Genomic DNA, 26,160 nt, shown 5'->3' with positions numbered 1-26,160 from the left:
GGTCAGCAGCTTGAAAGACGCGGGTTCGATACCGGCCGCGTCGGTCGAATTTCATTTCCTTTGAGTTGGTACAGTTGTCGGAGGGCGGGGGGGGGGGGGGGGGGGGCATTTGCCGCACTCTTGGGAGGGAAGTTGGAGTAAGGCAAGGGAGAGAGAGGAAAGCAACGAGAGGCCGACGGCGCGGGAGGGAGAGGCTTACCACAACTGGTTTTCCCGTCTGTCCTTGCCGTCATCGTACTGCGTGCTCTGACAAAAAAGGCCAGGGTAAACTCAGAAGTTACTTTTGTCTGCACAGGAATACGATATGTCGCCGCAAAAAAAAAAAAAAAAAAAAACGGAATTCACCTGTAGAAAATGATATTCGAAAAAAAAAATTGAACTATCTTCTGAAATAAACACCGAAAAAAGTCCACTGGGTTCCCAAAAAGTAACAGCCGAAAACTCTCTATGCATACTGCATAACTTGAGAGTACGAGCCAAATCCACTTCAGGTCATTCTCATTCTTCTGATAATTGCTCTCTTGTGATCAGAATGTGTAATTGGTTGATCGAAGTACCTGGATATAGTCAGTAACTACCTGCAGTTGCCTTATCATCTATTGTCAACTGTAGCTCATTTGCCCGACTGTTCATATTACTTTCGTTTCCTTCATTATCTTGTAATGCACTTATTTCGAACTTCCAGTTTATTTCAATTTATTCCAGTTTATTCCCTTTGGTACTGTCAACATCGGGGCATCCAAAAGGCTGCCCTGAACTCTGCTTAATTCGGACAAATTTTCAGTTCCTTTAGAATCCGAATTACCTGAGGGTCAAGTGATTTCGTATTTTAACTTGACATTGTGGTTTGCCTGTCCACGCCCTCGGTAATTTGCTATAGTTCATCACAAGTTGTTTAACAGGACAGTATTCACTTTGAAATTTCTGAGGTATTCCGCATTACTGTGTACATATTTCTTCGCAATTTAATGCTCTGAGTGCCTCTTGCGTGCATGCAGTAAATAACAATGAAGAAATGGTGTTTTTGTGTCACACCTTTTTTGAACAAGCGCAGAAAGTTGGGCTAGTTTCGTGTGAATTCATCGTGAGAAACAACGGGAAAGACGAGACAAAAGTGTTCGTGTTGTCAGTCTTCCTTTTATCCAGTCTTTTGCGCTGTTTCTCAAGATGGAGCCTTTTTTATTTATATTTTCTCACTTCTTTTTTTCGAAGAATAAGGCCCTCTGTTGATATTTTTACCAATTTACAGCAGACTTTCGCTGGGACAAACTTGATTAAGCGGAATTGTCGAATATGACAAATGTAAGCGCATTTGATTGGTTTTACATAGACAAAATTAGCTTAGACAAACTTTTCCGTATGTACCTTGGTTAAGAGTAACTAAATTTCTCAGAGACCATGAACCACAGACTTAGTGCTGCAGTCCTCGTGGAGCGTTCGCGTGGCATTCTCGATTAAAACGAGAAAAAAACTTCAAAAGAAGGTTTCTCCCGCAGGAAAGCATATCCCGCCTACTAAAGGACTTCCCGGCACCTTTGCTTAAAACTGCGGGAAAGGTTCCTTGCAAGGGCACATTTTAGTGCGTGCGGGGAAGGCCAAGCACCTTCGCGCCTGCATGGATGGGGCGCAGAATTCTGATGTCATCAGATCTCGGTACCGCACTCGTCTTTTTTGAGTTAAGATGGGAGCCGAATTCTCAACTGCCACGGCGTTGCAACACGCGTTATCGCGGCACAGATACCTGTCGCCTGCGGGGACAGAGATGAGTGGTGCACTGAACTTAGTGTGCACTGAACTGAGTGTGCATTCAAATAAGTGTGCACTTAAATAAATGTGCACGCAATTAAGTGCACGCAATCAAGTGCACGCAAATAAGTGTGCACGCTAATAAGTGAGCTCGCAAATAAGTGTGCACGCAAATAAGTATGCACTCAACTAAGTGCACAATGAACAAAAGTGAAATTAACTTGGTGTTCCTTATTGTGATTCGCTTTGTGTGCAGTGTGATGTGTTCATAAAGGACTTCAGTTATCGCGCTGAACGTGTATTGCTCAGCAGTGTGGATGTAGCATGCCCAGCGCCTGGCCTAGACGACAGTGGTTCGATACCGCTTGACCACCTTCCGTCTTTTCAGGAAACTGCTTTTCTACTTAACACGTTTTCCACCGAACGGGACCTTCAATCTCTATCGCGTTAAAAGCTTTTACATTGTCTTTCTGTTTTTTTTTTTCTAAGAGTGCATGTGGTCTTCCATTTCTTCCTTTGTCTCTTGTTCAGTATGCGCTGTTCTGCACCATTATGAATGCGCACCGACTAGCCTCAACATCAGCTCTGTTGCGCTTAATTTTTGTGTAGTGGCATCTTTTTTCTTCTTTTCTAACAATTAATGCGTGTGGCATCTTCATCGTCAAGTTTCCCCTGTTTTCCACCATTACTTCACCATTACTTCAATGGCCTCTGACACGCCTAGGACAAGTAGTTGTTTTTGCGCCTCTAAGTATATCCCTTAGTGCAAGACGCATTTCATTTCATTTACATTGTGCGACTCTCTTCGGGAAATGGAGAACGCACAGGCATTCGTTAGGGAAGATGACATTACACTGCACGGAAACCAGCGAAAGCTGGCGTCACGTGAACAGAAACAGGCTACACAGTCCTTAACGCCTCAGAGTGCGAGTGACCAGAGATAATTGTCGAGTTGTGCCCAGTTGAGCTTTAGACGGGACTTTACCAGGGAGTGCAGACGTCCACACACCTGTCTGCAGAAACGGAGCACCTTGGCAGCAGGTTTACGGAGGCTGATTGCCCAATCGATCTCTCTCCCCCTTTGGATCCTCCACTGAAAAAATTTCAGTCTGCAAACAAATGCGAGTGAAATCGGCGTTTTGCCGTCTATTTCGACAATGGAATTCTCAAAATTTCCAAGCCAGCAATCAAAAACAAATAGGAAGAAAATAATCTAGTGCCGCAGCAAATGAACCCAATTTAATATCATCTCAGGATTATCACTATCAAATTTTGGTTTCGTTTCGACACCGCTGAGATGCAGACGTTTTTTTTTTGTTTTTTTTTTCACAGGCAGCGTGCATCCTTGGTCAAGTTCCTGATTTCAAAAAAATTCAGCGATTTTTTAACACAAGGAATCCACGGGTCCTTCCTCGGTTCTGGAAGTAACCTGTACTTGTCTAAATTGGTTTCCACGTCGCATCTAGAATCACTGACACCATCGTCTAGTCTTTGCTGGCCCCATGCTTCCCCCGGGCGCCTGCGGGAGACCCCGAACGTCGTATTTCCTTTTGGCTTCTCTTCGCAGCTCCGCTGTCCGACGACACGCTCGTAGAACGGTTGTGACGTCTGCCTCTGCGCTTACGACCGGCGCTGCGCTTTGAAGACAGTGAGCGCGAATGGCGGCGCTTCCTGGGCGCTCGATTGCCTGAGGCGCTGCGGCCAGACGAGCTGGACCTAGACCGGCGACGGGATCGGACGCGACGCCGTCCGCCACCGCTGCTTCGAGAATGGTGACGCGTGCTTCGGTGCCGCTTCTCACCTCTGACACTGCGAGATTTGCTTCCCGGTCGCCGGCGGGTACCGCGCGTACGTGCACCCCCGTCGGTGCTGTCTGATGGCGGCTCCGTTGCCTTGCCAGGAGAACGGCCCCTCCGGCGGAGGATCTTCATCTTCACTTTATCTGTTGAGGGCGCAGTGGCCTCGCTTCCTGGCACACCAGCCGCCTTTTTCACAGACTGATTCTTGGCGATGGCAGACGTCTCCTGCAATGCTGATTTCCCTGATGTGCTAGCAGCGGCTTTCGGTACGACATCCTTGAGTGCCACGGCTTCCTTCGGCGAAAGGAGTTGAGCCCTGCGGCGGCTTGTGCTAGGTTTTGCAGGCGACAAGTCAACCGCGCCCGCGGCCGCCGTTGTCTTCTTGCGGGTTCTCCTGGGCTTCGGATCCTCGGGGTTTTCCTTTTTCTGGGTCCCTCTCACCTTGGACTCGTCGGGGTCGTTTTCCTTGGGGGTCAACTTTCGCTTTGGAGCTTTCCTAGTACGCCTGGAACCGTCGCTCTCCATGATCCGTTCAGGCCAGCCTCCGTGGGCAACTTGGGGTTCCACCTGGAGCGATGATAGCGGCGGCCGCCGTCGAAGGCGCAGGCAATCCAGGGGCTGGACTCAGCTTCGCGAGGCACGGGAAGCGACTCCACCGCAGGTGCCTTCCTCCGTCGGGGCAAGGGGCTTGGGAACCGGCCTCGACCGGCGAAGCCCAGGACAACCGTCGGCCCGCGGGGTGACCTAGGTTGTTGTTGTTGTTGTTGTAGCCTACGGGGCGCTACTGCCCGTGGCACGCGAGAGCGGCTGCCTCCTCCTTCTCTTCCTCTGCTCGCACTGCCGTTGTAGCGCATGCCCATGTGGCATGGCGGAAAGGTACAAGAGCTCAAATCATCGCATTTAAAGAAACACTTTTCGAATCACGAAAATGAAAGAAAAGCACCTTTACGTAGACTATATTGAAAGAGCATCCCCTTCACCTCTTCTGAGAGGGTAATTTTCAAAACCGAATCGCATCATTCTTGTTTACCTCAGTAAACATGGATGATTTCGGATTCATATCTTTTTTTTTTCTCGCCGTAGGGAGTTAGAGAAATGCATTGTGCAAACAGTACCGCTTCCTCTAAGAGTTGTTTATAAATATTCCTTGCCCTGCCACACCGTAGGGCTGTCAGCTACATAGCCGTAACGGGACACTGAAGGTTAACTGGAATCGCGACCAGTATCAACCCAATAGTAGATTCGATCGAAAGAAAAAGAGTACACTTCCAGTGGTTGAAAAGGTAAAAAATAAAATGAAACTTGGTACGCCGTTTTGTAGTCGCTTTTGCAAGTGAAGTATTGCGACGTAAATACAGCCTTTTCAGCGAAAATCGGTGAAGCTAGGTTATATGGTCACTGATTCCACCTGTTATTGCCGAGTCGTCTCCTTCAGGAGTTTCACTCAAGGGGCGCGAAAGTTTTTAAGTCTTATTTTGTCAGCTATACGCATTTTGTTGCCCAAGAAACGTCAACGTATACCCAGAAAGAACTGTAGAATCTATTTTTACTCTGAACTAAAATTTTGTGAAGTTGTCGTTGGCATTCATTTCCGAAAGGCCCGCATAGGCGAATACCATAGGGAGATACTCTCATGATTATATCTATACCCATCACTTGAAACATGAAAACACGCAAACAAACATTCAGTGTCGTTTTTGTCTTTAGTCCGGGGCGATGATGCGGCAAGTGGGCAAAGATACAACGAATAGTCGAACATAATCTTTAAGAACGTGGTACATGTTTCTTATTGAGCTCCTGAGGCGGCAGTGTAAAAAGGAATAAAATGCGTGTATGTAGCTACCCTAATGTTCATAAATTTGGGTCTGCTATTCCAGTGATATGAGCTGCCGTAAAGCCTCTCTCTGATTTCGGTTTTAAGCTTTCCGCGCGTTCAAAGCAAAACAAGCGGAGCCCTTAATAAACTGCACTCATGGGCAGATGCAAACTCCTTGCGCATAAATCCGTCAAAAACACAAATTCTGTTATACCTCCCTAAGGGAAAGAAAATATCTAGGCCTCTCAAGATAGCCTTAAACAGCCAACCAATAGAGCTTGTGACTTCTGTAAAAACACTGGGCGTTATCTTTTCTCACAACCTAACTTGGAATGCGCACATAGAACACATTTGTTCGAAAGTTTCCTCAGCTCTAGGTATACTTGGTCGCTTTAGACATATTTTTCCAGTAAGGGTAAAGATGTTGCTCTACAACGCGTTAGTACTAAGTCATATCCAATACTGCAGCTTGGTTTGGGGAACAACAGGGGTAACAAATCTTCATAGATTGCATTTGCTGCAGAAAAAAGCCGTCCGGTCCATAGCAAATGTGCCATTCCTTTTCCCCACAAGAAATATCTTTATAAAGTATGATATCCTTCCAATCTTCGCGTTATACTTTTACAGGCTTCTATTATGCTATAAATACTCTTCACAACAACGTGACAATCCCTTCATTGTACTTGGACAACTGAGAGAAAATAACAGCTGCCGTAACACTAGATACAAAGAAACTTGGTTCACTCCAACACCAAGAACTTACTCTATGAACCAGTCCTTAAGTTACAACCTTCCCCTCTTGCTAAACAAACTAATCCATGACAATTTTGATATTACCAGATATTCAAAACACAATATCCGTGACTACTGCCGAGACAATTTCAATCTGTGAAAGAAGCAGACATGATTTTTTTTTTGTCCAAAGTTTGGGACATCTATCTTGTATATTTTAGTGATGTATAACATTTGCTTTGAGTACATGTGTGTATTGCGACTTTCGTTTTGCATGTGTGTTCGCGCTTCGCGTAAATGTGGATCTGCATCGCATACCCATGACATTACTAATTGATGTAAATGATGTGACCCTCGCCTTCCTTTTGTACTGCCACTGTCTCAAGGAGTCGGGACCTTCAGTCAAGCTGTTACCACAGCTTTTAGTCCCGGCTCCTCCTTTGTAAGAAAGGAAAATAAACTTGAACTTGAACTTGAATAGTTCTGGTAATCTCCGCCTTAAGTTAGTCATTGAACAGCGCTTTTTAAAGGGGCTCTGAAACACCTTCCGAGGAGAGCCCATCAACTCTCTCAATCACTGAATTGTGTTGTCATAAACACCTGAGCCAAGTAATACACATCTACACGCAGCAGAGAACCCACACCCATGCGCGAAAGTTGGCGAGCCCTTCCCGGCAACTTTCGCCCCCGGACGTGGGGCCTGCGGAGAAACGCCGGCCTTCCAGCGTGCACGGAATAAGTTTTCAAGACTGCGAAAAGCGACGAAGGAGAGAGAAAGGCGGGAACACGCTGAAATTCGAATTTTGATTAGAGATAACTCAGCTTCTACAAGGCGCATGAAAAAAATTCTTGCTGGCCAATATTCGCGATGCAGCGTGCTTTAACATCCTAGGCATGCCGAAACGTTATTAGAACCCATTTTAGAGCCCCTTTAAGGGCGCCAGCAGGATTATAAAAGGTTACCATAAATACTGAACAGCTGTAGGAACCAGCGGTGATCCCAGTAGCGGAAAACAGAAGTGCCTGACGAGGAAGAAGTGGATGAGAAAGGAATGCAGCACCACGATATTTTTTCCAACACGGCTGCGCCGATTTAATGAGTGTAATCTCATCCATTCCATGGAAACACAAACGAAATTAATACTTGTTCGCACAAGACTGCACAGTTCTCGCTCACATTTCAAACACTTAGTGCACACGTGACGTGCCATTCGTAATTTTCGCATAGGAGCCCCATATAGATCGCTATACCAGATGGTGTGGCCGCTCTTCTGGAACTCTAGCTCCACGAGCACCGCCATTGGGAAGGATGACACCATTCTTGTTGACGCGTGGTCTGGTGCTCCGAAACCACGGTCTTCTGAGAACGTAAAGCACACGCCCGTCCAGATGAATGCTGTCAAGCCTGCTCTGGCTTACAGCGACATAATAGCTTGTGCTCCCTCCGCGCCTGGCACAGAGGTAGCATTCACGCACCCTACAATGTGCACGGTGCCGAACGACAGTGCCAGGAACCGTTCCTACCAGTCGGAGAAGGTGTTTCCGGAGCTGGTCCTATCGCCGACGTGTAGAGCTGTCCAAGCGGAGAGCGCAAGACCGGACAAGTATGCCCTCAACACCATCCTGAAGACTTCTCTCGTCTACGGTGCACACCACGTCGGTTGGTCATCTTCAGGCGCTACTTCTCCAGAGTTCACGTCCTGACGACCACCACTGGGAGGCTGAAGGACTTGGTGGAGAAAGGAAGATCTTCGAGAAGTTGTCCTTCCTGATGTTTGGCACCGGCTTTAAGCCTGCGTGAAGTGCCTCGAGTATACATAGCTTGCACGTGACGTCACGTCCGCCCGCATCAAGCGCTGGCGGCCTTGCTGCCGAACCATTCGGCCGTCCCAGCCCGTCCACCCTGCGATGCCAGGCCGCTCCTGGGACGCTTTAAATTATTTTCTTATCCTTTCGGGCACGATGACTACTACACAGAGGAATAAGCCATCCAATGCACGCTACTACTCTGAACTTATGCGATTGGCGCGCGTGCGCTACACAGACAAAGTAAAGATCAGCGACGATACGGATACGCGTACACGCTGCGACCGGGAGTCGACATGACGATGGGCGTTTATGGTGTTCCCTGTAGTGACCCACGGGGATACAGTGTACGCTTCCAGCTTTGTCACGTAGGAAGAGACGAAAGCCTTCAAATAATTGGAGGCATGCACATAAGGATTTCTCCAGCAGGTGGGTGAGAAGCTTTTCTGTGGGGCGCCTACAAGATGAAACGCTGGGCCCCGGCACGCCGCTTTCTCTGCCGTCGCTGCTCGCTGTGGTCGTCTTGCCTAGTGCTGTAGCCAAGATGCAGCGACGCGGGGCCCAGTCTGGGTTTGTGTACAAATCGGATGGTGTCAATCAAATTAAATGCATTCACTCCTTGTCCCACGTTTTCGCAAGCATTTAGTTCACGGCACAAGCCTGTTACCTGGCACAAAGCACGCTCCGCACACAAGTAAATGGGGTGTTGTCACGGTTCAAATCGTCGCGCTCAATGCGAGCCAGCCACAGGCCACGCCGATTCGTACTGAGAGTCTTGAAGCCCTCGCACTTCCACGCGCGCGATTATCTTACGGATGCGGAAGAACTTCGTGTAAGTCGCCTTCTTCTTTCGCTTGGAGCTGTCGCTTCGGTTGGAGCAGCCAAGAGTGGCACATAAAACTATTTTAAATCTATGGATGGACGAGAACCAACACGATAGCAGCTAGCAGAGGCGGCGGTAAGCTAGAAGCTAGAAGATGGCCGACTAGTATCCCACGGCCACCGGAAGTGACGTCAGTGCAAGCTATGTATAATGCCACCGCGCATTAGCACTCGAACGTCGACGCTGTTAGTCACCTTCCATAGGTGCTGCAACGTTTTTTTTTTGTTTTTGCCAAGGTTTCCGTGACGATATCATTGAATATTTTGGTTTCAACGCACTCTGCCATTTTTGATTATTGTTTATTAAGGACTAAACATTTTTCAACGTTACAGCTCGACCTCTATTCCTGAACTCACGGGAATTTATCGAACGCGTACTAACACGCATGATGTGGGCAGGGTCGGAAGAACTTCTGGGGCAAAGGGGAGTGCACCCGCCCCTTTCCCGCTGGGGAAAAGGCGGGTGCACTCCCCCTTCAGTACAACCGAAAACGGCTGTACTGAATCGATGCGCCGGCTACAATATTCTAGGGGGCACGGAGCAAACGAATCTGCTGTCGGGTGCAGCGACACAGTGCAAGTTTCCTTGCGAACAGCACTTTAACTTGAGAGTTGGTCATAGAAGTACATAACACAATAATCCCCAAACGCAATGCTAGCCAACGATGGCGGTTTCTGATTCACCGTAGACTATTATTTGGACATGTACAGCCTGGAACACTCTTTTTTAACGGCCCAGATGCTCGACGTATAAAAATATGAAGGCTTGAGATTCGTGGTCCAGCCTCCGTGTGCGGGGTAGTTCCGCGTATGGTCCACGTAAGGCTTTGGGGGGGGGGGGGGTGTATAGTGGGTGAAAGACCTGATGCTATCTGCAGGGCCGCCGTCGTTCTTGGATCTCGTCCTGTAGAACAATATGCACACGCTAGCTTCAATTCACTTGGGCTGATTTATCTGCCAGGTCGCAATACCTTATGGCGATAGCGTAGACTTCCGCCAGACCTTCAGCCCTGAGTGTTGCGCTCGTCAGCAGTTCTGTACCTATAGCCACCCTTCTGCCTTTCTGGGTTTTTGGATGCATATGACTGGGGAGCGGAACCACGATGATCTCCCCTCTTATGTCTGCTGGAAGAGAAGTATTTTGTCGTGCTCTCGTAGATCTCCTGGTGCACCGATACGCTGAAGAATGGCTCTTGCGATGGTATCCTGTTGGAGTTCGGCCTTCTGCAATGCTAAGACCGCGTCTCTGATCTCATCAAGGGTGTTGTTGTAACCTTCGTTCTGTTTGTTTTGGGATAAATAGCGCGAGTCACAAGGGATGGCCGAGAGCAAGACACGGTGTGGTCCCGTGATCGCGCCTTGGTTCGGGAAGTTCTCCCCCTCACGCTTCCTCCCGGTCACGCTAAGCTGCATGGACGCTTTTTACGTAACATGACGGTTCGGGCTAGTGGCTAGCCCATCTGAATATTCATATTGCAACTAACACACGCGGATGATGAGAATATCTTCCCCAAAACCCAATCTCCATATGATACGGAGATACATGTCCCTGACGTGGTGATACTCCTATGTTCAAGAACATTACACGGACATGCACAGCTAAACTAAAACCACTTAAAGCCTGGAGCAATGGGAGGTGACATCGGCCGGCGGCACCCTGGAAGACCAGGAGGCGCTAGTCGCCATCGCCAAATCGTCGGTGGAAGCTACTGGAGTCCTGGACTGAGGACCCTAGCCACAATCCCCTTCGGTCTCCTTTTATACAATATAAGCTTCTTCTCACTCTCTCCGCAATGCTATTAATTTGCCGCTGACAACTTTGTTTTTTTTTAAAGAAAAATCTTACGAACGACGGCGACAAACACGGTTTGCCTGGGAACCTGATAGGGAGTTTAAAGCGCAACCAGACCAAGCACGAAGGAAGAAAAATTGTAGAAGACGCTTAAGCTCGCCTTATGGGTATGACGCGATAGAGTAGTGTGTTTATTCCCATATATGCAAAATGTCCTTCTTTACTTTACATTCATAGATCCCTCGGAGTCCTCAAACCACTCCTGGCGCAGTGGTGCAGCGGTTAAGCGATGCACCACTGCCCTGCGATGGCAGCTGCTCCCAGCGGTGTGCCTTGTGCGGCCCAGGTTGATATTTCCGAGCGACCAATCAGTAATTTAACTCCCACCGGCCGCGGTGGGCAGTTTGCTAAGCATCCGGTGGGCAGGTAGGGATTACGCCGGAATGTCACGTGACATAGGTGGCTCACCTGCCTCCTAAGTTGCTCTCTAGGCTCCTCGCACCTGCCAGAGTCGTATTCGTGATGTTTCGCTTACAACGATGATGCCGACGCCGGATATTCTGTACCTTGAACGCGATAGCGTTAAAAGGGGACAACAGACAATTGTTCTGCTCAGAACTCAAGTTTTATTCAAACAACACAGGATACGCATATATACATGGCTACAGACACATCAGCACAGCGCACAAAGACAAAACAACACCGGTATCTCAGAGGTAACGACAGAACTAATAGAGAAAAGGTATTTCTCCTTGAAGATGAAAATTAAAAATGGCACCTAGAACTGCTAAAAAAAATAAGAATTGTACGCATTGTCCAATGCAAAGGGAAACAAGTTTTCTTGTCGCAAACCAGCACATCGCTTCGCTGAAACGCGTTATGGCATAGTGGACACAAGACGAAGCTGCTTCACGTGATAAATGTCGACACATCTCATTCAAATTCGCCATCTGCATCAAGAAGACTATGTGGGATCACTTCGGTCGCATCGGCGAACGAATTCTTCTCAGGCTCTTTACAAACACCCTGCTGTGCCCGGCGGTTCTCAAGCACTTTAATCCTTCTTTTGACGGCCGCTGCTCATTCTGTGGGGAGGTGGCCGACACCTTCCACATGGTTTGGGCATGCAGAAAAAATCCTTCTCTCCCCCCAATCACCCCTTCCCCTACCCGAGAGGACTGGGAGGCGGCCCTGCTCAGCTGCCAGGAACTATCGGCCCAACAGGCCCTGGTTCGGCGGACTTGTGTAGCGGTCTCGACCAACGGGATCCCGGAATGAGGGACTCCGCCTAGTATTGTAAGGGGTGAGACCCATTAGGGGCCTCTCCCCGAGCACCTCTCTTTAAATAACTAAATAAATGCTCTTCACCACCACCACCACCATCGTGAATCAACACAAGGGCCAGTGCTAGCCTCATTTACTTCTCAGCTCTGGCCTCCTACACTTGGCACTACGCTTGAGCGACTCTGCTGGCCTGCAGGCAATCACTTATGCGGATGACATAGAGTTTGGTCCGTCGCGCCGTCCCTCTGAACCCAACTAGCCAGTCAACAGTTTGCTCTGGCAATTACAGATCAATGCTCTTCTTCTGTAGGACTCACTCTGTCGCCTCAAGGCGGCTCTGCTTCCTGTCGCGAATGCGCGCCGCCGCCGTGCGCTTAACACCACCCCTATGGGCCTTTATTTGCGCGGAAACAGAATTCCCGCTGTCACCTCACTCCGAGTCCTCCTTGACCTGTATGATTCCGGCTCCGCCAGCCTCTGGCTTCACACAGCATTATAGGAGGCGTCCGAAATGCCGCATCTCATCCGACGGATTTCGCAAAGGACAGGTAGTGCCACATCAACCCCCGTCTGCCTCCTCGTATATTCTGTGTTACTGACGAAATTTATATGCCCAGCGCAATTCTATCACATGACAATCGCCGACAGGGATCGCTTGGAATCTATCTATCGGGCAGCAATGCTTGTTATTACGGGCCTCCTACGAATTATCGCCATTCACACCCTTCACGCCGTGGCGCAAATAACTACACTTGACGAACTGGTTCACCAACGTCGCGAAGCTTGGTGCATAAAGTACCTTACAAATCTTCAAGCCAGTATTCCTGTATCAAGAGTTGACTCAGCGTGTGGGCTTCGCAGGTTGGAGCTGGAGCTCACAACTTCTGCGTGGAACACGGGCGGGTTTTTCAACCGCCGCCTCGGGGCATTCGACCCCGGACTGCGCCTGCGTCTTCCCCATAATACACCGCGCCGTGAAGCAACATTTCTGTGCCGTCTATGGCTCGGTGTCGCTCTTACAAAGCAATACACATTCCGTGTTGGGATTGCCGACAGCCCTGCTTATGAAAATTGTGGCTTGGAGGAGACAATCGTACATCTCCTGTGTGAATGCGCTGCTTTAGTGATCGAAAGACATACGCTGCGTTGTGCTCTGGTCCTCCTCGTTCCTCACCTTTTAACAAAGGGTAAGATCCTCGATCCATGGCCACAGCAGTCGCCTGCCTTCAAGGCCTACATGGTACTGTTTTGCTGCCGAGAGCGACAAGCTTGAGTGGCGAATTGTTATTGTGCTCCTTGCCCCTTCTCTCTTTCCCATTTCAATCCCCTCATCCCTGTTCCCGAGTGCAGGGCAGCCAACCGGAACATCCGTCTGGTTAACATCCCTGCCACCCCTCTTCCTCTTTATCTCTACGAACAAGCAGCCTATGACCTACACTGACGATCCGTTGACCATCTGAGTAAGTCTAGTGAGGTGGCGAATGACACCTTATCTGTGATTGAAGCAAGAGTCACTGAATACAGGTGATACGTGGCATACGTCGACGCTAGTGTGAGCGAAGATCACGTGACCACGGCTATCGCTTGTAGTGACGTGTTGAGAGAATTAGTAACATGCTAATACACTTGCTTCCCTGCCTGCCCGTCTACACAGGTGGCGCTATTGGCCATTCGGTAAGCATTATGCGCTCTCTGTCCGCTCCTTCTGAACTCTAGAAGACAGACTGATATTATCATAGACTCCTCAGGTGCCGTCCGCAGTCTGTGGCGCGCCCTGAACTGGGCCTTTTCGGGACAGGTGGTGGATGGAGCAAGCCACAACCCAAAACCTCCCCCCCCCCCTCTCTGAAGACAAGATTCCTCGTAGAAGAAGAAAATTTTCTGCTCGCCACTCTAGCGCTTATATACCGGCACGTGGCGCCGAGCTCCCTCACTATCTTGCGTGCTTCGAATGATGATTGGACGTTGGGGCCCCACCACCGGACCTTGCTGGACTTCCTTTGGAAATCTGGCGTTTACCTATAACTGTAGGATATTGATATATGCCAAAATGCACGCTTTGCAATAAAAACAGATCGGGGACTTATTTAAAGGGAGAGGCACAAAAGCAACATTCTGGACCATGAGGCACGCCGTAGAGGAGGGCTCCATGGATTCATATCGCCTCCATCGGTCGCATTGCGATGAAGCCGAAATGCTATAGGTCCATTTTTTTTCGCTTTGGGGCGTTAAACCCCTTGAAACCAAACCAATCATGGTGCTCTTTGACATGTGTCGCACTCTCAGTACAGAGGTGATTTTTGCATTTCTGCTTCATCGAAATGCATCCGCTCGGCTCGGCCGATCCCGCCACTTTGAACCCAGCAGATGCCACAGCTACATGAGCCACCGCAGCGGGTGCAATGAAAATTGAGGCACATAGCAGGACTGCATGGTCGAAACTGTGTTGTTGAGCTAGAAACATTAGGAATTAAAAGCTCGCGGGCGCTCTAACGAGGTGCCGTCCGACATCGTGAATAAATTTTTGACAAAGTCCTGTGCCGTCGGTTAAATGACCGCCAGGAATTTGGCCGAAAACATCATTGCAGGTGTGATTGTCTCACCGCTCCTTTCTCTGTGTCCCTCAGGCACCACATCCCTCGTTGACACTCCATTTCTCCTGCATTCGCGTGCCCTCATCCAGCACCAGGAACTCAGCATTTACGGCAGGTGCTTCCCTTTGGAAGGGGCGCCTTGACTCTGCTCATGGTCGCCGGTAGTACGCGGATTCCCCGCGGGGTGCACCGCCTGCCGCCGTAGATCCAGCGACGCGCCGCCGTAGTCGAGCGCGACTGGGATGGAGGGCACCCTTGTGGGAGCCCTGCGTTCTCTGCACGGCCAGCTCGTATATCGCCGACAGAATCCGCACCAGTGCCATCCGCACCGACTTGTTGGATCGCTCCTCTTGGGCACTGTCCCTCATTAGCTTGCGTGGCGTGGCGTAGAGGACCATCGACGTCGGATCCCACCGTGTCTCGACAGAAATCATGTCGCTGCTGAAGGTCAGAGCTATCTTGGCGGGGCACTTCTGGCCGAGTTGCTTCTTGGGGTGCCTGGGCCGCCATAGGTTTCGCCACCACAGGTCCCACGGGTCCGATGCTGAGGAAAAAAATATAGAGCGAAAGTGCGCGTCGCTCTTTCCAGCAAAAATGGCGACGCATAAAAAATTGGCGATGCAAGCGCTACCGTTCGAAAAGGATCTTCACGTCATCTTCCAGTGTTGACAAAATGGCTGCGCCTAAATATTCGCCGATATATGCGCATGCACCCGAACTGCTTGGAATTCGATTAGGGGTTATGGCGCTTGATGCAAACGAGACGTTTTTTTTTTTTTGCAAAGGACGTGCTGAAGTGAAATATGATTTCAGTGACATCGTTATAATTGCGTGATTTTTGTCGTGAGGCCACGCCCTGCATTCTTCGTCTCCTTCTAGACTTTCCGCACCAGGGCACTTTGTTCGCTTCGCGAGGCTGAGCCCAACCTCTCGTTGCCTATGTGTACGGGCGTTTAGTATCTGTTGTACTCTGACGCGACAACATTAAATACCGCGTGCACCAGAAAATCTGGTGTCGACGTTGTCGGTGTCGGCGTTCTGAGCGAAAAATGATGGGCGTGGTTCTGGCAGGTGGTCCCCAGAGAGCAACCTAGGAGGCAGGCGGGGCACCTAGGTCACCTGGCCTTGCGGCACATGACACCCTGCCCGTAAGATAGTGAGAAAGCTGCCCACATTGGCAGGTGGCAGTTAAATTAATGATTGGTTCCTCGGGAAGAGCAACGTGGACAGCAAAAGGCCCACCGTTTGGAGCACCTGCCATACCAGGTCAGTGGCGCGTTGCTTAACCGCTGGACTATTGCGCCAGAAGATCTACAGACGAGATCGATACGCACCCCATCACACCTCGCGCACATTTATCCAGATCTTTACAACCCAAATTGTAAACACTGTGGCCAACGAGCCACCTATGATCACATCCTGTGGGACTGCAAAATAGAGCCACCTCCGGGTGATCTAGTTACTGCTCCTTCTCTCGAGCGGTGGGAGACCGTGCTGGCTAGCTCTAACCCCAGAACGCAAGTTTTGGCGGTGGAGTGGGCCGACAAAGTCGTCGAGGGCTGCGTACTATCGACCACTTAACGCGACCTCTTACCAAGCTCTTTCCGGCGAATAAAATGTTTTACAATCAAAGTGGTATATGAACTCCAACGGATCTATGAATGTAAAGTAGAGAATGACCTTCTGCATGTATGGGAATTAACCCGTTACGCTATCGCGTCATACCCTAAAAGCGGAGCTTAAGCGACCGCTCCAAATTTTTTCCCTTCTCTGCCAACTTCGCGAAAATGGCCTTGCGAATGATAGACTCCAATCACGGATTGCCAGCTGCTCAGCGGAGAATATGGTCTCAAGCACATCAAAAAGGAGCCACTTTTTGCTTTACGAGCTGTACAAAATTAAGAAAATAAATGCCACATTACATCGTTGGCCATTGGTTGAAGTCTTTCCCTTCGTGTTTTTTTCGTCGACGAAGTCGGCTGATCAGACATTGTGGGAGGCTTTCCGCAGTTATAGAATATCCGAAATATACAGAAGGGGCAAGAGCCAATCATTGAAAATCTTTGATTGACAGTCAAAGAACATAAAGCATCTTGGAATTACCTGCACCACCTTTCAGATTTCGACGTAGCATAATGGGCAAGAGATTTCAAACTGACGATGAGATAAAAGGCAGTACAACTGTCAGTAGCGAATATTCCATCGCCAAATAATTTTTACCGGCGGCACGTGCGTGTCGGGAGTTACACGATTGAAAGGGTGTCACCGCCTTGCTGGAAACTTCAAGGTTCTCCCCCTAACCAACGAAAACATCACCTAGCCAGGTGGAGTGGTCCATGCGGGGCAGAGAGCGTGCACTCTTGAAGGCATGCCATCTGCGGTCCTGTGCTTCAGGCAGGTCTGACTCTGGGCGTTCACGTGGCGGTAAAGCGGCCATTGCTGTCCCTTCCTCTTACCGAAGGGCGGCATTGGATTGGATTGGAAAACATTTATTTACCGGCAGAAAGTGGTTCAAGGTGAGTTCTTGGTCGCGCTAGATGGCCGCAAAAACTGTTTTAAAGCGGAAGCTTTACTAGCCTTCGCGCCGATTTCGCTGTGCCTGCACGAATTACCTTGAACAAGTGGAACGGAGCTGCCTAAGTAACCACGTGAAGTACCACGTGACATGCAGCAGCTGCTGTAGCCGAGCGCTCCACCGTCTCCGCGGCCGCTGCGCGGACCTCTGAGTGCTGCCTATCCATGGTGTCTCGCTTTGGACAAAGCAAGTCAGCCGGAGCCAACGACCTCGCGAGCGGGTACTCGCAGACATTGGGCCCAGTCTGATCCCACAGATGAGATTGCCAACCGTGCGAGGGATTTAGCAATCGATAGGGAGCGTAAACGCTCTAAACGGGCAGCCGAAATCAATCAAGAGCGGGAGCTTCGAAAGCAAAGGAAAGGCCCATAACTTGCCTCTGGGTCAGTGGCCACCGCAGTACGTGGCGGTATACAGATGTGCGCTGCATGCGTTGGCATTGGCAACGTTGTGGCAGAAACGCGGCACTGAAGCTATAGGCCTTCGGCGTTCATTGTGTCCATTTGCTTTAGCGTTGGCAACGTTCTAGACACTGATGATTTTGAGGAAAGGAAGGGCGCATAACTGGCTCCCTGGGTCAGTGGACGCCTCAGTCGTGATTTGAGGTACGTGACGGTGGTGAGAGAGAGAGAGATAGGGGCTGCATGCTTTAGCGCTGACAACGTTGTGGCAGACACGCGACACTGCAGCAATAGGCCGCAGCGTGACTTCGCGCCGGTTGTGCAAGTGTGACTTTCGCTTGCATAACCAGGGTTAGCTAAGCTAAGCCGCAGCCATTTTTTTCTTAGCTCTGCTCTTCTCCATCACTAGTCTATGGAAAGCCATGTCGGCTGAATGCAGGCTATAATATACTGTGCTGCGTGGGACCCTTTTCATGTCCCATTCTTTGTCCGCAAGTGGCCGAGCCTTGCCTCCCAACGCGGTCCTCAAGGGTTACCATCTCGGTCTGTGACGTTTTTGCTGCGTAGTAATGCCAGTGTTGGCAGACACCAGAAATAAGGCGAATCATATAACTAAAGTTATAAAATAAATTGTAATAATTAACCTTTTCACCATTATAGGCACCTGCTTGTAACTAAAGACTTGTAGCTTGCCGTTAGTAATGGCCATATTAGTTTTTAGAATCTCAAAAAGACAATTACCCTCGCCGCTGTGGCTCAAAAAATTTTGCCGTTTTCTCGCGCATTCGAAGATCGCGCGCCGGATATATGTTGCCTACAGTGACGTCCATCAAAACGCGTCACTCTGCGGTGCGCGTGCCACACTGCCTCCTGCCCGCCTCCTGCCTCCTGCGCTGCTCGCCGCTGCTTCAGCCGAGGAGGGTCGAGGGTCACGCGGCATGGGCGCCACGGAGGGACGCGTTTTAATGGACGTTGAATTTTCAGTTTTGAAGCAGGGTTCTCCTGCTGCAACCACAGGAACATTATATTGATCTTGCACTCAGAAGGAATTTTGCTGTATTTTCAGGAGTGAGCATACTCACATAGACACTACGCATGGAAGATTTTGTTATAAACCTCAGAAGAATGACGCACTATAGTTTTCATTTCAAACCGCTATACCGAGCACATCATGGCCCTCTCCTAGCTTCCAGCAGGGAGGGAACACAATACCATACTTGTGAAACATTATTGCCCTTATTAAACCCCCGAGTAGAAAGCCTACCAGTATCCACCAGCAGTATCGACACAACACTGGTGAACATCCATGCGCAGTGAAACCTCAAGTGAATGAGTTAGAGAGTACCCCTAGAAAAACATTGTGCACATGAATCCTTGCCGAGCTGCACAGAACCAACAACAACTCGTTCGAAAGCAATGAGCGGAATATCCTAATGCGATACGAAATGTGGGTGGCAATAATATGATGGGTTTTAATAAAGTGGCATGAAGCCTTCTTGAAAACATAAGCTTAACTCTTACTTGGAGTGTAGCTCTAAAGTACAATTTACGTAGTATTTACCAATGAGTATGCACGCTATACTAAGGAACTCTGACGTGACTTGTGCCTTGTAGATTCCTGCAATGAAGTCTTTGAATGCCTGGAATGCACTGCTGTCATACTGCACACTGACACGGCAAAAATAATGATAAATCCAAAAGCCAAAGTGGGCTCTTTTATATGGCGTTAAGGCGAGCTGAGTCACCTTCCTGCCGTTCAAGTGCTTCATAATTTTTCAAAAATCTTTGCAGGTTCATTGTTCACATGGTCTCAAGCATCTCTCGCCCACGCAGCACTTGCATGAGCAACGAACAATGTCATCAAGGGAGCACCTTTTAACTATTAGAGATAGGCCCCTGGATGTAATTAGAGACTATATGGCATTCTCTGTGTGCCATATATATCACAAACATGCCTCGGATGTCTTCCAGCTTTCTCCATAAGGTCTTTAGCTTGGTGGCTTAGATGTCCGAAGTCTGGCTCAATTTACATTTGTATGAAACTAACACACTGCTACCTTTCGTGCTTCAAGTAACAAAGTTTAGTTTATGGGGTTTAAAGTCCCGAAGCGACTCAGGCTATGAGAGACGCCGTAGTGTAGGGCTCCGGAAGTTTCGACCACCTGGGGTTCTTTAACGTGCACTGACATCGCACAGTACACGGGCCTCTAGAATTTCGCCTCCATCGAAATTCGACCGCCGCGGCCGGGATCGAACCCGCGTCTTTCGGGTCAGCAGCCGAGCGCTTAGCCACCGCGGCGACCCAGTGCATCTGAGGTGTCATGATTTTTCTGGAATTAACGCTTCGAAACTCCTATTTTTCTTTTTCTCTCAGTAAATAGATTTTTACCTGAAAATTTTCATGTATCCACTGAAGCCATAAAATGCAAATATTCTTATGATTTTCTGCCTAATCGAGAAATAAAAAAACATGTATCTGTATTTGGCATGTACGTCCCGAAGCAACTCAGGTTATGAGGGACGCCGAAGCGAAGGGCTCCGGAAATTTCGACCACCTGGGGTTCTGTAACGTGCACTGACATCGCGCAGCACACGGGCCTCTGGAATTTCGCCTTCATCGAAATTCGGCCGCCGCGGCCGGGATCGAACCCGCGTCTTTCGGGTCAGCAGCTGAGCGCCGTAACCACTGAGCCACCGCAGCGGGGCACAGATAGACACGTCCTTGACAAATGTAAGTAGCAAGAGCTCACGCTCTTAAATAAAGGCTACACGGCGCGCGGATTTTTGATGAATACCACCTATCACGCTCGCGTTGTAACGGTACGCGCCCACGAACACGATTCATACTGTTTCACCTCCGCCTCCTCTCCCGTGAAGGGTTGCCCCTTCTGCGTTAGCGTTAACACGTGCAAACTCACGAGACCGAGAGAGGCAACCGGCACGATTGATCACACACAAATTTTGTCGGACTACTTCGGTGAAACTGCACTGTGAATCAAAACGCCATATCCGTGCACAAGGCCGAGTCTCTTTGTGTGTTCGCGTTGCACATATTTACGTCCCGATTCATTTTGCTACCCCTTCTCGCCGAAACAGCTACATATTCCTTACTGAGAACAGAACAAATGTTGGCATGAAAACGCGTTCTGTTGTTGACTGCTACCAAAAAGAGGCAACAAACGCGGTACACAAGAAATCGCGACGACCCGAAGCGCCTCCGGCGAGCGCGGCTGCTTGGCTTTCACGATGATTAATGCCAAAATCGTCGAGATTATTACTTGTGACAATGAAAAAACAGTATGCTAACGTGTTTCCATCCTTTAGAGACGCCTCTGGTACAGAAGCACCTTGGTCCATTTACAGTAGACTCCTTAAAAAACGTTCGTCTACCAGGCCACCATCTCGTGCGGGCCTGACACGGCGAAACTCCCACAACTTCGGTAGATTGCCTAGGGTGATTCAAGAGCATTTCAAAGTGCTGACAGTCAGAAGCACGATCACTCTCTAGAAAAGACGGCGAATTTCGCAACAAGCAAAGTACAACAGTGCATTGTATAAACGGCGAGCTGTGAGTGGACCTCCCTCTGCCCAATGTAGCCAGACTTCGCAACGGCCTCTGAAGTTGAGTGGTCGAGTTTGCTCACGAATAATCATCGACACCACCGCTATGGTTCTCACATCCAACGCCATCAGACCCACCGTCCGCCGGCACGCGATCTTCTATTGTGCCATTGTACTGCACATGCTCGAAAATAGGAAATTCACGACGCTCAGCTGGCAAAGGAACCATTAAGAACCTAGACTCACGCGACCTCCTCTTTCAACCGCAAAGAAGCTGAAGTGGACACGGGCGTGTGAGTAGCTCGTGCGTCGAAAAAACCGAAGACGATGAATGAGGCAGAAGCCTCGCTCAGGGGGTGCAGCGTATAATTTTCGCGCGCTTTACTAAGGCCAATTTCGTGCGAGCTCCGTATAGCTGTCTTCCGAGGTAAAAAAAAAAACATGTTTCTGTTTGTAATTAACTGTGGTTCGGTTACTTTATCGTAACACTTAACCTACAATTCAGCTTAGTCCCCTCTGTGCGCAAAACCCAGCCTCTTCAGTGTGTGGAAGCAGCAGCAGCAGCAGCAGACGCAGCACTCGATCGACACGAAGGTTCCCGCATGTAGAGCATGTGATGAATGTCTATCCACGTTATGCGAACGAGGATCCTTAGGCTCAAGAAGAGGTAGACAGGTGTGGCTTAAAACATTTTAATTGCGCAGTAAACAAAAGAAGCGAGCGTCTGATTTCGCTGCTCCGAGACGTGCGCTCAACGCGTCACAGAATTCCTCCAAAAACTCCCTTGCCAGCATTTGAATGGCCCCTGGGAAGTTGCCAGACTACAACAGCATGAGGGCGGTGTACCCAGTGGAATCCCGCGAGTCCCCTAAGCACTGCACACGGGATAAGGGCTGACGTCAAAAGTCAGCTCGGTTTCGTCCACCATCAGGAACGCAACTCGTGAATTGAGATCTTACCCTTTTCGACTAAATCCCTGAACCTCCCAGTGGTGGCCGTCGCAACTTGTCAATGAGATCTTGCCCTTCTCGACAAAATCCTTCAGCCTTCCAGTGGTGCCCGTCGCAGCTTGTCAGTTGACATCTTGCCCTTCAAGACAAAATCGTTCAGCCTCCCAGTGGTGGTCGTCAGGACGTGGACTCCGCGAGAGCGCAGCGCCTGCCGCTGCTGATCCACCGACGTGGCACAGTAGACGAGAGATGCGGAACGCAACTCATCAAATGAGATCTTTCCCTTCTCGACGAAGTCCTTCAGCCTGCCAGTGGCGGTCGTCAGGACGTGGACTCCGCGAGAGCGCAGCGCCTGCCGCTGCTGATCCACCGACGTGGCTCAGTAGACGACAGATGCGGAACGCAACTCATCAAATGAGATCTTTCCCTTCTCGACGAAGTCCTTCAGGCTCCCAGTGACGGTCGTCTGGACGTGGACTCCGCGAGAGTGCAGCGCCTGCCGCTGCTGATCCACCGACGTGGCTCAGTAGACGAGAGATGCGGAACGCAACTCATCAAATGAGATCTTTCCCTTCTCGACGAAGTCCTTCAGGCTCCCAGTGACGGTCGTCTGGACGTGGACTCCGCGAGAGTGCAGCGCCTGCCGCTGCTGATCCACCGACGTGGCTCAGTAGACGACAGATGCGGAACGCAACTCATCAAATGAGATCTTTCCCTTCTCGACGAAGTCCTTCAGGCTCCCAGTGACGGTCGTCTGGACGTGGACTCCGCGAGAGTGCAGCGCCTGCCGCTGCTGATCCACCGACGTGGCACAGTAGACGAGAGATGCGGAACGCAACTCATCAAATGAGATCTTTCCCTTCTCGACGAAGTCCTTCAGCCTGCCAGTGGCGGTCGTCAGGACGTGGACTCCGCGAGAGCGCAGCGCCTGCCGCTGCTGATCCACCGACGTGGCTCAGTAGACGACAGATGCGGAACGCAACTCATCAAATGAGATCTTTCCCTTCTCGACGAAGTCCTTCAGGCTCCCAGTGACGGTCGTCTGGACGTGGACTCCGCGAGAGTGCAGCGCCTGCTGCTGCTGACCCATCGACGTGGCACAGTAGACGACAGATGCGGAACGCAACTCATCAAATGAGATCTTTCCCTCCTCGACGAAGTCCTTCAGGCTCCCAGTGGCGGTCGTCTGGACGTGGACTCCGCGAGAGCGCAGCGCCTGCCGCTGCTGATCCATCGACGCGGCACAGTAGACGACAGAAGTCTTCAGAATGGAGTCGAGGGCGTACTTGCGCGTGTGCTGCTCTCCCTGGATGGCAAGCTCCTGCGGCCTTGATGGGGTCACTGACAGGGTCATCTGCAAAGACTTGTACGAAGGGTCTTCCAGGGCGTTGTCTGTCTGGAGCTGGCACAGTACTTTGTTGGCGAAAGTCGCCTTTGGGCCGAACCCTGTCTTGGTTCGCTTGAAGTTCCAGCTCAAGGCAGTCATCTTGACGGCGTATTCCTTGATGGACGCGGGCGTGATGTGCTTGGCGCTTTCTCGATTTCGTCGCTGCAGCTTCCACACGTCCATGGAGAAGAAGAATGAGCAAATGCGAGCGTCGCTTACGTGGACAAGAATGGCGTTTCCCTGGGCAATGATGATGCTTTCGATGCACGAAAGGAACGTCCGGAACATCCACGTCAACTTGCAGTGATGGCAATAGTGCTGCCAACCAAAAATTTCGGGGGAACGGTGACGTGTATTGGAAAAGTTGGAAAACTGATTTTATCAGGAAATGTACCTGATGCAAACAATAAATTTCTTTTCATGTAGTGAATATCTGATTTTAATAGTGTGGTTCTCGTGTCGTTTATGCAGAAACACGACTCTGCCTTCTTTGCACCTAAAATCCACTCATCGCCACCTAGTGGCGATCAGTGCTATGAGAAAGTAGGGGCAGCTGCTTGAAGCAGACAATAAATTTCTTTTCACGTAGGGAACATGTGATTTTAATAATGTTCTTGACGTGTCATTTATGTAGAAATAGGGCTCAGCTTTCTTTGTACCTCGAACCACTGATCGCCACCTAGTGGCGATCAGCGATCACTGCTATGAGAAAGTACGGTCAGCTGCTCGCCTCATCCTCCTCTGCTCACCTCCGCTCGCCGCAGTTACAGTGGCCTCTTCTAGGCCACTGTAGCGTAGTCGCGTAGTTGTGCTCGCCAAGGCGTGCTGCGACGGTAGCGCCACTGGTGCCGTGCCTGCCGCAGCAGACGACGGCTGGCACGCTATAGGAGGAAATGCGTGAGTCGCTTTGTTCGAGCCGCGCGGAGGTGTTTTTCAGGCGTCATTTTTCTTCTGCAGTCTCTGAACAGCGCTATGAAGGCGGTCTTTGGATGGCACAAAAAAAAAATATCTATATTACAGACATTTTTAAACAAGGAAAGCGCCAGCAACTGACAGGGCGAGGCATGTAATTACATCCTTAAAGCACGTGGGAAATATTGCGAAATAAGATGAGTTCCAAGCCTTGACTTCACGAAAGGAGTTTCGTAGGGCTATTTACGTGTATTTAATAAAAATCATTCAATTTGTTCGGCGTGAGAAAGCTCCTGACAGTCTGGTGTCAGAAGTGCTCAGTAACATGTGAAGATGTTTGAAGCTAATGGGCGCGGATTGCGGGCGCCGTGAGCGATAGGTGTGATTTACAAACGTGGACGGGATTGACTGGAAGGTGTATAATATTGCACCGGTAGTTTTCTGGGCGCATAGAATCTTCATTTTCCGGATACACTTTAAAAGATCGGAATAAGAGAGCAAGCAAGAGCCTGCTAACAAAACCACGGACGTGGCTTCCGAAAAAAAAAACTTTTTGCCATTAACGCTAGTAGTGTTGCCTTCTCTTCAAGTGCCCACTTTGCCTCTTGTTTCCGCCTTTACAAGGCGCAGCAGCATATAATCATAGACAATTTCTCTAGTTTTTTTATTGTTAAATACTCTATCTGCCCACGGCAATCCGCTTGCACATGAAGCTTTCAAGTCACAAAGGCACTTTAATGGCGTTCAGCCGGTGCCAAAGAGAGGGAGAAAAAAAATAAGCAGTGGTAAGCTTCGCTTCTCAGCTCATATACATAATGCAAGTCCCGGTTTACTGAGCGCTTATCTGTGCTGCTTTGTTTTTTTGCTTCCGTAGCGCAGAGAAGCTACAGTCTAAACACTGGCGCGTTATACTACGCCATGCGCGTCAACTGGCCGACGTTGGCGAAGAAACTATCGCCAGAAATCGGAGGACGCTTTGGCTTCACCTTTAGGAGTGGAACGCCACAGAGTGTTGCAGCGCTGCCAGGTGGTCCACGCCGCCTTGGAAACACCTTTGAACGCAACACATTTTTGAGGAAAGGAAATAACCGCACCGTAAGGGAAGGGAGGAAAGTGGGAGTGAAAGAAGAAAGAGAGAAAAAGGTGCCGTAATGAAAGAAATGAAAGTTGGATTCGAGGAAAGGAAATAGCGCAGCTGTCTCAAATATCTCAGTGGACACCCGCAGCCCACGATTGTAGGCCGCCGGTTCGAATTCCTGCCACAAACTAGGTTCTAACTTAACCAGTATGTTTATGCTGCACGAAACGCTGAATCGTACGACACCATCCGGCACATTCGGCGGCGGATGGTTGGCAGGATACGATTTTTTTCCGACGCGCGGTGCCGACAACTACAACTACGACGCCGACGGCTTTTCGACCGAACGAGCTGTATATGCTGTCGCATAAAAATGGGACCGTCGAGCCACAGCCGCAGCTGATTTCGTTCGCTCAAACCACGGTAGACAGCAGCACTATCGTGGCACGTGAATGCGCTAGACACGTGGTTTTATTTCGTATTTCGCGGGCTCTCTATGAAGCTGGTAATAAACATACACGTCAGGTTTTTCTTATTGGAAGAGGGGTTTCTCAAGGTGCTCTCCAACTTTGCGTATGCCATTTATTGTCTAGAGTCAATATTTGGTAATTTAGCTAAATAAGCTTAAAGGTCCACTGAAGAGGAATCTGAACTCGTCTTTTAGCCGCGGGAACTCAATCTACACGTTCCGAGCATTCTTAGAAACTGCGATTTATTGCCCTGTGTGGCCGATTTCCCTAATTAAATCGAATTAACGTCCGGCTCCCGCCTTTTTTTTTTAATTCTCCCTCGTACAGTGGGCGGAGTCGACCAACGCGGGGAGTGCCTTTCACCCAGTCCCGTGG

At 49.7% G+C, this 26,160-nt stretch overlaps 1 protein-coding gene across 1 annotated transcript; it reads right to left on the bottom strand.

The window, feature by feature from the left end:
* Positions 1 to 3,230: 3,230 nt before the first annotated feature.
* Positions 3,231 to 4,070, bottom strand: LOC149352882 (uncharacterized). The gene has a single exon (XM_089575735.1). The coding sequence runs from the start codon at positions 4,068 to 4,070 to the stop codon at positions 3,231 to 3,233; it is 840 nt and encodes a 279-aa protein (XP_089431861.1).
* Positions 4,071 to 26,160: the final 22,090 nt, after the last annotated feature.

The sequence above is a fragment of the Amblyomma mixtum genome, chromosome 3 (assembly GCF_055824585.1).
Source record: "Amblyomma mixtum isolate Tamu chromosome 3, ASM5582458v1, whole genome shotgun sequence".
In the NCBI taxonomy this organism is placed as follows: Eukaryota; Metazoa; Arthropoda; class Arachnida; order Ixodida; family Ixodidae; genus Amblyomma; species Amblyomma mixtum.
The sequence above is the reverse complement of the archived record's forward strand: the minus strand, read 5'-3'. Positions and strand labels throughout refer to the sequence as shown.